At 35.1% G+C, this 13,264-nt stretch overlaps 1 protein-coding gene and 1 pseudogene across 1 annotated transcript; both read left to right on the forward strand.

Annotated features, from left to right (window-relative positions):
• Window positions 1-1,543: 1,543 nt before the first annotated feature.
• Window positions 1,544-2,488, forward strand: LOC110136623 (olfactory receptor 51F2-like). The gene has a single exon (XM_020892430.2). It carries the CDS (start codon window positions 1,544-1,546, stop codon window positions 2,486-2,488), a length of 945 nt encoding a protein of 314 aa, XP_020748089.2.
• An 8,582-nt stretch (window positions 2,489-11,070) lies between these two features.
• On the forward strand, window positions 11,071-11,950 carry LOC110136635 (olfactory receptor 51F2-like; annotated as a pseudogene).
• The last annotated feature ends 1,314 nt before the right edge of the window (window positions 11,951-13,264 follow it).

The raw sequence follows: 13,264 nt of genomic DNA on the forward strand, positions 1-13,264 counted from the left end.
TTAAGAATTTCCTGTTTGCTGAATTGTTTGGTAAATAGTTTCAACAATTCATCTACATGTCCTCCAAAACATCTGCAATCCAGAAATACAGTTGCTTCATCTCTGAACCATGAAAATATTATATAGGAGATTTGAAAACATAGATATCTCTAACATGGTTGCCATATTTATTAATAAAGAATTATATTACTGTTGAAATATAAGTAATCATCATTATTATTATAATTATTATTTCCATTAGGAAGTATAGTGTAGTTTTTAATAGTACAAGTTCTAAAGTCTTATTTTCTGATTCTCAGTGTAATCTCTTCCAGATTTTATGACCTTTAGTAATTATACTAACTTCTGAATTTCTCTTTGTTTTATCTGTAATAAAAATATCTCTCTCAAGTTTATCATAGGTTCAAATGAAATAATCTTTGTAAAATACCTAGAACATTATATAGAACATTGTCTTAGATTCACACAATATTGTATACCTGAACAATCCTGTAAGAGATCAGAGACTATATTAAGGACCAGGGAATACATGATACAAAAGAAGATTTTTCTCTATTGATTTTTAGCACAACAGAGGCAGACTCTATAATGGTAAGCAAAGCAGTATTTTAATGTTACAAATTAAAAACAATATCAAGCTTCAGATTCACAGGACCTGAAGCCTCTTGCCTCTAGTTCACTTTAGTAAATAAATGTAACAAGGCAGGATAAACTGATGTTATCTAGGGTAGAGTTTTAGGTATAAGTGGAACCTGACAAAGAGAGGTTTCCCTGCTAAGTTAAAATGACTTTTCACTTAGAATCTGAGTTCAATAATTCTAAAATTCCAAGGCAAAATTAGTCAATTGTTTTCTTAGACCAAGTTCTGCTCATGGTTGAATAGAGTATTTTAAGAAGGCAAATAAAATATAAATCAATTACCAGAAACACATTGAATATCTACTATGAGCAATGAATTCTAGGAAGCAAAGATTAGATAAAATTCACTCCTTATGTAGCAGAATTAAGATTAACTCCTATTCTCAAGTAGAAGTTTATAATCCAGTTGAAGAATAAAATACATACTAAAAATATTAGTAAGAGTACAAGATAAAAAAACAGTATAAGATAATAAGTGATAAAAATCAAATAGATTTAGCTAAGTAAATTGAAATTAAATTAAACTCAATATATTATTTCAGTGATGAACTTCACAGACATAATATTTGAGAAAGAAGCAAGATGCAATTAGTATATACTACATGATTCTATTATATCAAGATCAAGAACAAAGACAAGTAATTGTAGTGCTAGAAGTCAGAACAATGGTTACTACAGGAAAAGACATTGTTAAGGATGAAGCATTAGGAAGCCTTCTGAGTTGGTGGTAAGGATGTATCAGTTGATCATGGGAGTGGTTACATGGGTGTATATAGATGCCAGGCTTAGCTGTACTCTGAAGTTTTGTGAACTTTACTAAGTTTATAGTAAACTTGAACTAAAAGTAAATTTTAAATTTAGAAAGTCAAGATCAAACAAGAGAATTCCACTCCTGCATACATTAATGCCAAGTTTCCATAACTCCACTTTGCCAACTTTCCTCTTGACTGGCATCCCTGGATTTGAATGGGCCCACACCTGGATCTCCATCCCATTCTGCTGCCTTTATTTGACTGCCCTTTCTGGAAATACTTTGATTCTGTTCATAGTCCTCACTGAGCCAAGCCTCCACCAGCCCATGTGCTACTTCCTGTCCATGTTGTCCACCACCGACATCGGCTTATGCGTCTCAACACTGGTGACAGTATTGGGAATCTTCTGGGTCAATGCCCGGGAAATCAGCTTCAATGCTTGCTTATCACAGATGTTCTTCATTCACCTCTTTACTATCATGGAATCTTCGGTGCTCCTGGCTATGGCCTTTGATCGTTTTGTGTCCATTTCTAACCCCTTGAGATATGCTACCATTCTAACGCACAGGAGGATTGCACAGATTGGTTTAGCAGTCATTACCAGGGGGACAGTCATTCTGACACCACAGGTCCTGCTTCTTAAACGTCTATCATTCTGCCATAGTCATGTGCTCCATCACTCCTACTGTTTCCACCCTGATGTGATGAAGCTCTCATGTTCAGATACAAAGATCAATAGTGTATTTGGACTAACTGTAATTATCTCTACTGCTGGGGTGGACTCTGTCTTTATCCTGCTTTCCTATGTATTGATCATTCGCTCGGTTCTCAACATTGCATCCCCAGAGGAGAGGAAAAAGGCCTTCAGCACCTGCATTTCTCATGTCACTGCTGTGGCCATATTCTACATCCCTTTGATCAGCCTGTCTTTTGTTCACAGATTTGCAAAACACGCTCCATCCTATGTGCCCACACTCATTGCTAATGTATACTTGCTCATCCCTCCTGTGATGAATCCCATCATATACAGTGTAAAAACAAAGCCAATTCAAAAAGCTATGCTCAAACTTTTATATTTCAAGGGAACTCGTCTTTAACAATTCTGCGATCATAAATATCTATTTCAAAGTCAATGAAGATTTATAAAAATTGGAGTTATAAACATGCAATTTTACAGTCCATTGGAGCTAGATATTATCCATTTCAGTTATCTCCATGATTTAGTCAATCCCATCTAAGGCAATCTTATCTATTACACCACTAAAATATGAATTCATAATCTCACTATCTCTCAGTTAGCCTAATTTTACAGGTGACTAACCAAATTCCTTTCTCTACTGCTATTTCTGCCCCCAAACACCCATCATTCACTTTGAAATAATTTTCCAAATAGCTGAATCAATTTGTATTAAAATATAAAAACAAACCTACAAGCATCTCTTTCATGGTTATTCCTCTTGCACCAACTAAATGAAGAAGAAATTCCTGTCTGTGATGAACTCCTCCACAATTCTGGTTCAACTTTCCTATAAAGTTTAATCTGTCTTTTTCTCTCTTCACATATTCTGCAATTCTAAGAAAATCAGTCTGCTAAATGCTCTGTCATGGACATGCAACTTTCCTAATGGCGTGTTTTACTGTTTACTCCACTTCAATCCTAACAACTCCAACTCCAACTTGAAACTATTGATATCTCAAGACTCCTCTTTAAATATCTTCCTCTTTAAGTTTTTCATGATTATTTCGGTGACATCTGATCTCTTCTCATAATTTGCCTTTGGAGTGCTTTATCTGTATACATTTTGCCTTTAAGTGTTTTGACTATATATTTGCATATAATTATTATACTTTCCACAAGACTATAAATTCCCTAAATTAAAAAAAAAAGTCTTCATTTTCTTTGAAACTTCTACACCACATAGCAAAATATCTCCCACAGAGCAGACATAGTGATAATTGTTGAGTTGAACTGAACATAATAGACTATCAAATTGTCCTTCTGAACAATTCCAGTGATAAGTTATTCAATTCAATGTTTGGCATGTATAACATAAGAAATTGCTCTTATAATTTATCCCAGTTTTTCTGCCTGTGTTATTTAGTAATTGATCAGTTCTAAATTTCTAAATCATATAGAGAAAGGGTTACTTTGGAACTTGAGATTGCACTCTCAGGAACTGATCCCAGTTTCCATAAAGCTCAATTTGACTTAAGAATAATTTAAGCCATTTTTTTTAAAAATTGAATGTGTTTTCCAGAACTGCTGCTATGAGGTAAGTTTGGAAAGTTTTTCCAATGTCAGAGACAGAAACTTATAAACCATCTTCAAATGCTCACTTTCCTTTTGCTTCTGCATGCAATGAATCTGTATTTCTTGACTGTTCTAACATCAAAATATCTCTTTCATCTCCATCTACAACACTTAACTTTCTACACTAAATCTTGGCTTCCTTTTAAGTTTATAGGCCTCTAACACTGTCCCTTTTCCTCCTGTTTTCTGTCAAGTAGTCAGAAAAAAACTTTGCAAATGGCTTTTGAATTAAAATTTAGTTATACAAGAAATATTAATAAATATATTCCCACTAATAAAAGATTTTATAGAAAAAGCCAATGTCCTCCTTGATATAGTCCCTCAAGTTCAATCATTCCACCTTCCGCATAGGTAATGACTGCATGAATTTTATTTTTATCCTTCATTATTTATGCATGTATACTCATAAACATAGAAAAAATAAAATGTATAGCAAATGTTTTCATTTGTATTTCAGACAGTACTTTCCTAGGGATGTTCTGCCTGTTATTTCAAGAACTACTTAAAACCAAGTAGAGAAACTGAGCCCATTATACAGAGTGAAGTAAGCCAGAAAGATAAAGACCAATACAGTATACTAACACGTATATATGGAATTTAGAAAGATGGTAACGATAACCATATATGCAAAACAGAAAAAGAGACACAGATGTACAGAACACGACTTTTGGACTCTGTGGAGAAGGCGAGGGTGGGATGTTTTGAGAGAACAGCATCGAAACATGTATATTATCTAGGGTGAAACAGATCACCAGCCCAGGTTGGATGCATGAGACAAGTGCTCAGGCCTGGTGCACTGGGAAGACCCAGAGGGATCGGATGGGGAGGGAGGTGGGAGGGGGGATTGGGATGGGGAACACATGTAAATCCATGGCTGATTCATGTCAATGTATGACAAAAACCACTACAATATTGTAAAGTAATTAGCCTCCAACTAATAAAAATAAATGGGGGAAAAAAAAGAGAAAAAAGAAAAACAAGTAGAGAAATTTGCCATTGCCCAGAATTCCTCTCTCTCACTCTTCCTTCATATTTCCTATTCAACACATTCCTAGGTATAGTTCAGTGTGGTTTCAAACCTCATTGTCTATTTCTGTATATGTCTGTAGTATCTGTTTGGTAAATTAGCACTGAGCTGCTACTTTGTATAGACATAGAAATGCTTCGAAATGCTGTCTTGAAGATTTATTTCCCCAGTCTCAATTAAATACCCTTCCGCAATTATTCTAACTCATTGCCAATCAATGCCCTGGATTTGCTAGTCTGATCAGTCCCACTCTACGAACGTCACTCTCTCTCTTCTTCACAGATGATGATAAGATAGTGGCACACTATGCCATCTGAGATATCACCAGCTCAGAGTTTTGCAGTCATAGAACAAATAAAACTAAGGACATGGCCTTCCCAAATTACATTCTTATTCATTTTCCAGTAGTAACATGCACCTAGTATCTCTAATACTAGTATCTCTAATAAAACAGACTTTAGAATGGATATTGAGACTATAAATGTGAACAAGATTAGCTTCTTACTCTAAGTGAGCTATTGGTTAGTAACGAAATAATTTGCAAAGATGTAGTTGCATTAAATGCTTATTATAGATGTTCCTGCTTTCCAGGAGACTTAGTAAAAGACATAAACATTGACAATTCAATTTACAAAGAACTTTAAATAGCAATTCTACTTTATTACGGAGAAGGCAATGGCACCCCACTCCAGTACTCTTGCCTGGAAAATCCCATGGATGGAGGAGCCTGGTAGGCTGCAGTCCATGGGGTCGCTAAGAGTCAGACACGACTGAGCAACTTCACTTTCACTTTTCACTTTCATGCATTGGAGAAGGAAATGGCAACCCACTCCAGTGTTCTTGCCTGGAGAATCCCAGGGACGGGGGAGCCTGGTGGGCTGCCGTCTATGGGGTCACACAGAGTCGGACACGACTGAAGTGACTTAGCAGCAGCAGCAGCAGCTACTTTATTATAACCATGCTATGAAATCACAAACCATGATACAGAAGTTGATAAGAATAAGCAAAACAAAAATGATAGGAGCAAGTTAAAATAAGAAGTAATAATGTAGCATATTAATTGAATTACTAATTCAGTGGGAATGCTGTATCCACTATATACAATTTTAACTGACATTCAAATTTTAAAGAAAATACCTCTTGTCTGTAATATATTCCCCAAAGGCCTTTCCATAGGATTGTAATACAGGGCTAGATACATACTGATGGATGGGCATCTTGTTAAAAATTACAGATCCCTGGTTCATCCATACAGTGGTTGCTAAGAAAAGCTATCAAGTCACAAAAGACATTGAGGAACCTTAATGGATACTATAAAGTGAAAATAATCAATCTGAAAAGGCTACATATTATATAATTCCAACTATATGACATTTTGGCAAAAGGTAAAACCATGGAGACCAGAACTTAGGGAGAGGGAAGGATGAATAAATGGAGCAGAGAGAACTTTTAGGGCAATTAGATACTACGATGATGAATACATGTCATTATACATTGGTCAAAATATGTACCATGAACCACGCCAAGAATGAATCCTAATGTAAACTATGAACATTGAATGATAATGGTGTGTCAGTGTTTGTTTATTGATTGCAACAAATATATCACTTTGGTGAGGGATGTTGATGGTGGGGAGGCTGTGCATGTGTTGGAGTGGGATGTCTATGGCATTGTGTAATTCCACTCAATTTTTGTAAATAATTGTTGAAACATTTTTAGCTGTGCTGGATCTTGGTTGCTGTGTGGGCTTTTCTCTGGTTGGAGCAAGCAGGGGCTACTCTCTAGCTGTGGTGCATGGGCTTCTCAGTGTGGTGACTTCTCTTGTTGAGCAGCACAGTCTCTAAATTGCGTGGGCTTCAGTAGTTGTGGTTCCTGGGCTCTAGAGCACAGGCTCAGCAGTTGTGATGCATGGGCTTAGTTGCTCCACAGCCTGGGGGATCTTCCCGGACCACGTATGGAACCCGCATCTCCTGCACTGGTGGGCGGATTCTTTACCACTGAGCCACCATGAAGGTCCTTCACTTGATTTCAATATGAAACTAAAACTGCTCTAAAATAATCAAAATCTAGGGATTTCCCTGGCTCCAGTGGTTAAGACTTTGCCTTCCATTGTAGGGGATTTGTGTTTGATCTCTGGTCAGGGAGCTAAGCTGCCACCTGCCTCATGGACAGAAAACTGAAAACATAAAACAGAAGCAATGTTGCAACAAATTCAGTAAAGACTTCAAAAAAATTAAAAACAAAATCTACAAAAATTCACCCTCCTTCAAGCCCCCTCAATATATTATTTTACCAGTTCTGGCTTAAGCATCTATTATTTATAATAAGATTCCTCAGGTATATCTAAAAGTTAGCCAGCTTGGGGAGCCACTGAGATATAACAGGATACAACAAGGTGTTGTACCATATCTGTGGTTCATTCGTTATCTCCAATCTAAATTTATTTGTTTTGATGTCTACCTGTGAAGGAAAATTTAAATCTTCCTCTATGTGAAATGTGTGCTGTGTGATAAGTCACTTAAGTCGTGTCTGACTCTGTGCAACCCTATAGACTGTAGCCCACCAGGCTCTCCAGGCAAGAACGCTGGAGCAGGTTGCCATGCCCTCCTCCAGGTGATCATCCAACCTAGGGATCAAACCTGAGTCTCCTGAGTATCCTGCATTACATGCTGATTCTTTACCACAGAGACACTGGGGACGCCCTGTCTTTGGAATAACCGGATCTAAAATCCTAGTATAGGAGGATAATATTTTTTCTTCTCCAAAGCATGCATGGAAACTGTATTTGCACATTTGTCTTGTTTATTCAATGTTTATATTTTCCTGTCATATAATTTCAATATCAACCATCATAAGTCAAAAAGAAAACAACCTCAGCAATTGTAGTACACTGAACAGTGTGGAAGAGCAAGCCAATTTAGGCATGCAGAGTGACTCTGAAGAACAAAGGCAAAACAAGCAAATACAACTGGCCAGAAAGATCCCTTAGGAATAGGGTTTCCTGTGGGTAAATGACTCTCCCGAGAGTGGATTCTTCATAGAGAACTACTCTGGGAACTGAAGGAGATCACATAGCCCTGTCTCTTCCTCACCCTCTTCACACGTAAGTGCAAGGGCATCAGAGAGACATGGATGTGTGTTAACATTGGAAGGTTTATGTGGGCTCATTTTGCTGTGAGAGATTTGGCTTCTTCAGGGGAAGTATTTTTAAGAGAAAATTATAATAGCCATCCAAACAAAAGATGTTGTACAATTGCCTTTGATTTAAGAATTTACCACAGGATGTGCTCCTGAAACTATCACAACATTGTTAATCAGCTGTATTCTGTTACCTGAAAACAATTAAATAGCATTTTATTGTTTTCAGTGCAGCTTAGAAATAAAGAACAGATATTCTTTCCAATGTACTGAATCTCCAATCTGAAAAATTTTTAAACAATGAAATTCTGAAAATCAAAAAGTAATCTGGGTTATGTGGTCAATTTGAAAACTGACTAGGAGTCCTTAGAAAAAATGTCTAAAATATATTACTCATGGTACTGAACATGGAGAGTTCAGATAGCCCAAAAAGGTGAATTTCAGTCATCAATATATAATTCTGCCATGAAAAGTGAGATTTGATTTATTGAAGTGAAAATATTGACTATGGGATATCTGGGGTCATATGCTCAAATCCTAGTGTTCAGCTTCTAAGAGATAAATAATTTATCCAAAACTAATAGTGATTTATTCATAGTAGAGCATGAAAGTTTCATTAGTATCTTCCTTGTAACAATATTGTTCCATTCAGAATAACAGACTATAATACTCTTCAAGAGATCAAGATATTCAAGCCAGACTGATATCAGAGATGCATTTGAAGTCACTTAACTTAGGTTAAATATGCCAGCAGTGACTATGAAAATGAATAGAACTAATTTTTAGTATTTTAGCTCAAATCTATGATTCCAGCAGGTCTCATTATACAATGTTAATCTTACCAGTCATCTTCATAATTTAGCATGTAATCAAATAATGCTTTTTCATCTTCCTTGAATGTTGATAAGGAAATAAGTTTTAAGTAGAACAATAAAAATCAGAACATACACAAAAAATCTATCAAAGCACCAAGTGTTTGAAATGCTAATGTCTATGCATTTACACAACTATTTAGAGACAAAGAAAGATGACAACATATGGCTGTTGAAGAAAAAAATCACATGAATACTTGACATTTTAATAATCCACATATATATGTAACATAAGAGTTTATTTGATGTTATTCTACCAATTTTACCATCATCGAGAAGCTTTGGTATGTACCATGGTGGAATTTAACAAATTTTGAATATACCAAGATGGAATTCAAAGCCTAGCTTTTCCGTTGTATGAAATATTACAAAATTTATTTCTCTAATTTTTACTTTCCTGGATGAAAAGCCTGAGTCTTAAAAACAATATGATTTTCAAATTAAATGAGATTCTTCACTTAAAGAGCTAAATAACAGGCCTGATATACTGTGGAATTCTATAAATGATAGGTCTTAACTTCCTTTCAAAGTAACTATAACTATTATCATCTCTAATTTACCAATGAGAAAATGTTATCAAGAATATTGTCCTCTTATTTCAAAATTTTTACATATTAACTTTTCATGATGCCAGAAAACTGAGTGAGAAACTGATTTAATTTTACTTAATATACATTTCTGTCAAATAATTATAAAATTAATAGAACATGAATCACCTTATATCATGACAGTAGCCATTCCATAGTCAATAAACTAGGCACTTGAATTTTTCTGTATGTGGAGCCCTTTTAGAATCTGTCATATATTTAAGATACTAAGTAGTGTCCATAATCATGTACCAGTGAAGTCTTTTTAAATTGCAACTGCATAGAATAAGAAAAAATCACGGAGATGACTAATTCAATCACCTTAATATATTAACATTAAATGACAAGACCAAAGACACGTGGCTATTCTGAACAAAAATTGAGCAGCCTCAGATGTAAGATATGTTAGGATCTCAGTAGCCTATAAGAACAGGAATAAAATTTGAGACTGGAGACCAATAATAGCTGGGGATTAAAAATTAAAGTAGTCATAAGAGGCATCTCAAACTAAAATTTGGAGCCAAAAATGTTTCAATCGCTAAGGAAGTAAAATCATGTAGGCATAACACAGCTATAGGAGTATATTCTCCAAATTAAGTGGTTTGAGAATCATGTTTCCAATATTCATGAGTGACCAATGGAATTCCAGTCAATGACTGGGACTATGAGAAAGTCATCCAATCTTCAAGAGGCAAAGAGAAAAAAATTAAGAATATATACAGCACCACCAGTTTGGCTTAGTGAGGATCTTAGCAAGAGTTTGCAGTACATAAAGGGACTAGATCAGAGTTAAGTCAATATGAGAAAGGAAAAAAAAAAACCATTCAGGACCTAACTTACGTAACAAAAAATCTACTGGTGGAACTGGAAGTTCAAATATGTTGTTTACTTTGAGGAAGCCAGACTCTGTAAGGGTATTGTTCTGAGACTGTAGGCAAGTAAAGGGTGGCAATAATTGCAACAAGACTGGGCTGAAGAGGGAGTATCTAATACCAGGGATCTGCACACCCTGCTCTTAACCCTGGAATTTAGTACAGTTGCCTCTGAAAGGAGTAATTGCTAAAGGCAATGTCACAGAGAATTATCTTTACCAGTTATGTTTCAACACAACTACAATGACAACAGACGTAAAAGGAAAAAAATCAAGATCAGAAATGTAACCCTAGATTAGAAATGACCCAATCAAGTCAGGGGTAAGATCCGTTGACCAAGAAATAATAAATAGGATATTTCAATATGTATAAAATTATTTTCTTAAAATTGCTTCCTAGAAAGACTATATATTTTTATATGTATGATAAAGTTCTACAATAATGCACTAGAATTAATACAAATATTCTAGCATATGATGTATTTTTATTAAGTAATACATCTTTCTTTTATAACCTATTATTACTTTGAGGTCTCCATTAACTTCTTGGTATTTTCAGATTATCTTGATCCAATTCTCCTTTATGTGGGGAGTACAAATAAAGGGGGAAAAATGCTTAGGATCAAAGTGGAAGATAACAAAAAGTACTTGAGATTTTATTTAAAATGCCTTCTTCTCTGTTACAAATCAGGAGACAAGAATAATGGAGGAGAAATTCAGTACAGCAAAGAAAGAATAAAGACTAGGGAGCAAAAACATGAGGATAAGGTCCTAAGGAAAATCTCCAAAAATCATAATGAATTTACTGAATGGTGTTTTCATTTATCATTATAGGACATTTTATTTCAACACTATTATTCATCCATAGTATAAATGTCACCTTTTCCTAACATTACTTCTTCTTCTCTGATCTTTTTACTGACGGGAGTTCCAGGACTAGAAGCTGCCCATGCCTGGTTTTCCATCCCTTTCTGCTGTCTCTGCATAACTGCCTTATCTGGGAATGGTGTAATTCTATTTGTCATCATCCCTGAGTCAAGTCTCCCACTGACCTGGGATTGTGTATTTCAACACTAGTCACCATGCTGGGCATATTCTGGTTCAATGCAAGACAGATCAATTTCAATGCCTGCATTGCTTAGACATTCTTCTTTCAACTTTTTACTGTCATGGAGACTTCAGTGCTCCTGCCAATGGCCTTTGATTGCTTCATTGCTATTTGTAACCCACTGAGATATGCTGCCATTCTGACTGATTCCAGAATTATCAAAGTATGGTTTGCCATCCTAGTCAGAGGCACAGTGATCTAACGCCTATGGCCCTACATCTTAAACATCTATCCTCCTGAAATATCCACGTGCTCCATCATTCTTATTGTTTCCATCCTGATATAATCCAGCTCTCATATTCGGACAATAAGATCAACAGTGTTTAAAGACTTACTGTCCTCATAGTTACTGCAGGAGTGGACTCCATCTTTATTTTTCTCTCCTATGTCTTGATTATTAAGGCCAAGCTGAGCATTGCTTCCCCAGGGGAAAAACATAAGGCCTTTAGGACTTGTATCTCCCTCATAGGGGCCATTGCCATTTTTTGCATCCCTCTCCTTAGCTTGTGCCTTGTCCATAGATTTGGGGAAAAGGCACCTCCTTATGCACACACTCTTATGGCCAATGTGTATTTGCTTATTCCACAAGTGATGAATCCCATTATCTACAGTGTGAAAACCAAACAGATCATCAGGACTTTTTAAAAAGTCCTTTTTCCCAAGGGATTTGAGTTTGACTCTAACAACTATGCAATAAAAGCTATTCCTTATCTATGACTTCTAAAACCTAGTTTAGTTAATATCATCTCTTCTATCTGTAACTCGAAAGCAGAAAGTAGAAGGTTGGGTGGGTGGGTTGGGGATATAGTTTGGTGGAAATTTATGTTTTGTAGTGTTTAAATTTTATTTACTTATTTATTTTAATTGAAGTATAGTTGTACAATATTATATGTTACAGATGTATGATACAGTGATTTTCAATTTTTAAAGCTTATACTCCATTTATAGTTTTTATAAAATATTGGCTATATTCCCCATGCTGCACAATATATTCTTGTAGCTTATCTCATATGTAATAGCTTGTACCTTTTAGTCCCCTAACCTTATATTGCCCCTCATCCCTTCCCTTTGCCCACTGGTGAACACTAGTTTGTTCTCTATATGTGTAAATCTGTTCCTTTTTTTATCATATTCACTAACTTGTTGTATTTTTAGATTCACATTTAAGTGATATCATACAGTATTTGTCTTTCTCTGTTTGACTTATTTCATTTAGCATAACCCTCCAAGTCCATCCACGTTATTGCATATGATCTGATATTTTTGTTTAAAATATCCCAAGAAATCTATTCTAAAAATTATTAAAACTAATAAATCACATCAAGAAAGTTCAATAAAACAAGATCAATATGTTAAAAATCCATTGTATTTCTATACACTAACAAAGAACAATTCAAATTTGAAATTAAGGAATAATTTCATTTACAATAGAATCAAAAAGAATAAAAATACCTGGAAATAATTTTAGCCAAGGAGGTGCAAAACTTATACATTGAAAACATTGTAGACAAAAGCACTGCCCAAAGAAATTAAAGAAGTTGGAAATAAATGAAAAGATATACAATGGTTATGAATTTAGAGACTTAATATGGCTATATTTCCCAAATTGATTCTTAAGTTGTAATGAATCCTTACTAAAATTCAAGTTTGTTTCTTTACATAAATTGACAAACTGGTCTCAAAATACATATGAAATTTTAAGGCACCCAGAATAGCAAAAAGCATAAAAAGGCAGCAAAGTTGGAAGAGTCACACTACACAATTTCAAAATGTGCTACAGTAATCAAGGTGATAAAATACTGGCATAGGATAGACATATAGTTTAATGAAATAGAATTGAGAATATAGAAATAAAAGCTCACATTTCTTTTCAATTGATTTTTGACACAGATATGCATAAAGTTCAATAAGAAAAGAACAGTGTTAACAAATGTTTCTGCCACTCAAATGTCCCTCAAC

The sequence above is a fragment of the Odocoileus virginianus genome, unplaced genomic scaffold, assembly GCF_023699985.2.
Source record: "Odocoileus virginianus isolate 20LAN1187 ecotype Illinois unplaced genomic scaffold, Ovbor_1.2 Unplaced_Contig_30, whole genome shotgun sequence".
Taxonomy (NCBI): domain Eukaryota; kingdom Metazoa; phylum Chordata; class Mammalia; order Artiodactyla; family Cervidae; genus Odocoileus; species Odocoileus virginianus.

Excerpts from the sequence above, each read along its gene's own strand:
- LOC110136623 (XM_020892430.2), top strand. The coding sequence starts at position 1,544 with ATGCCAAGTTTCCATAACTCCACTTTGCCAACTTTCCTCTTGACTGGC.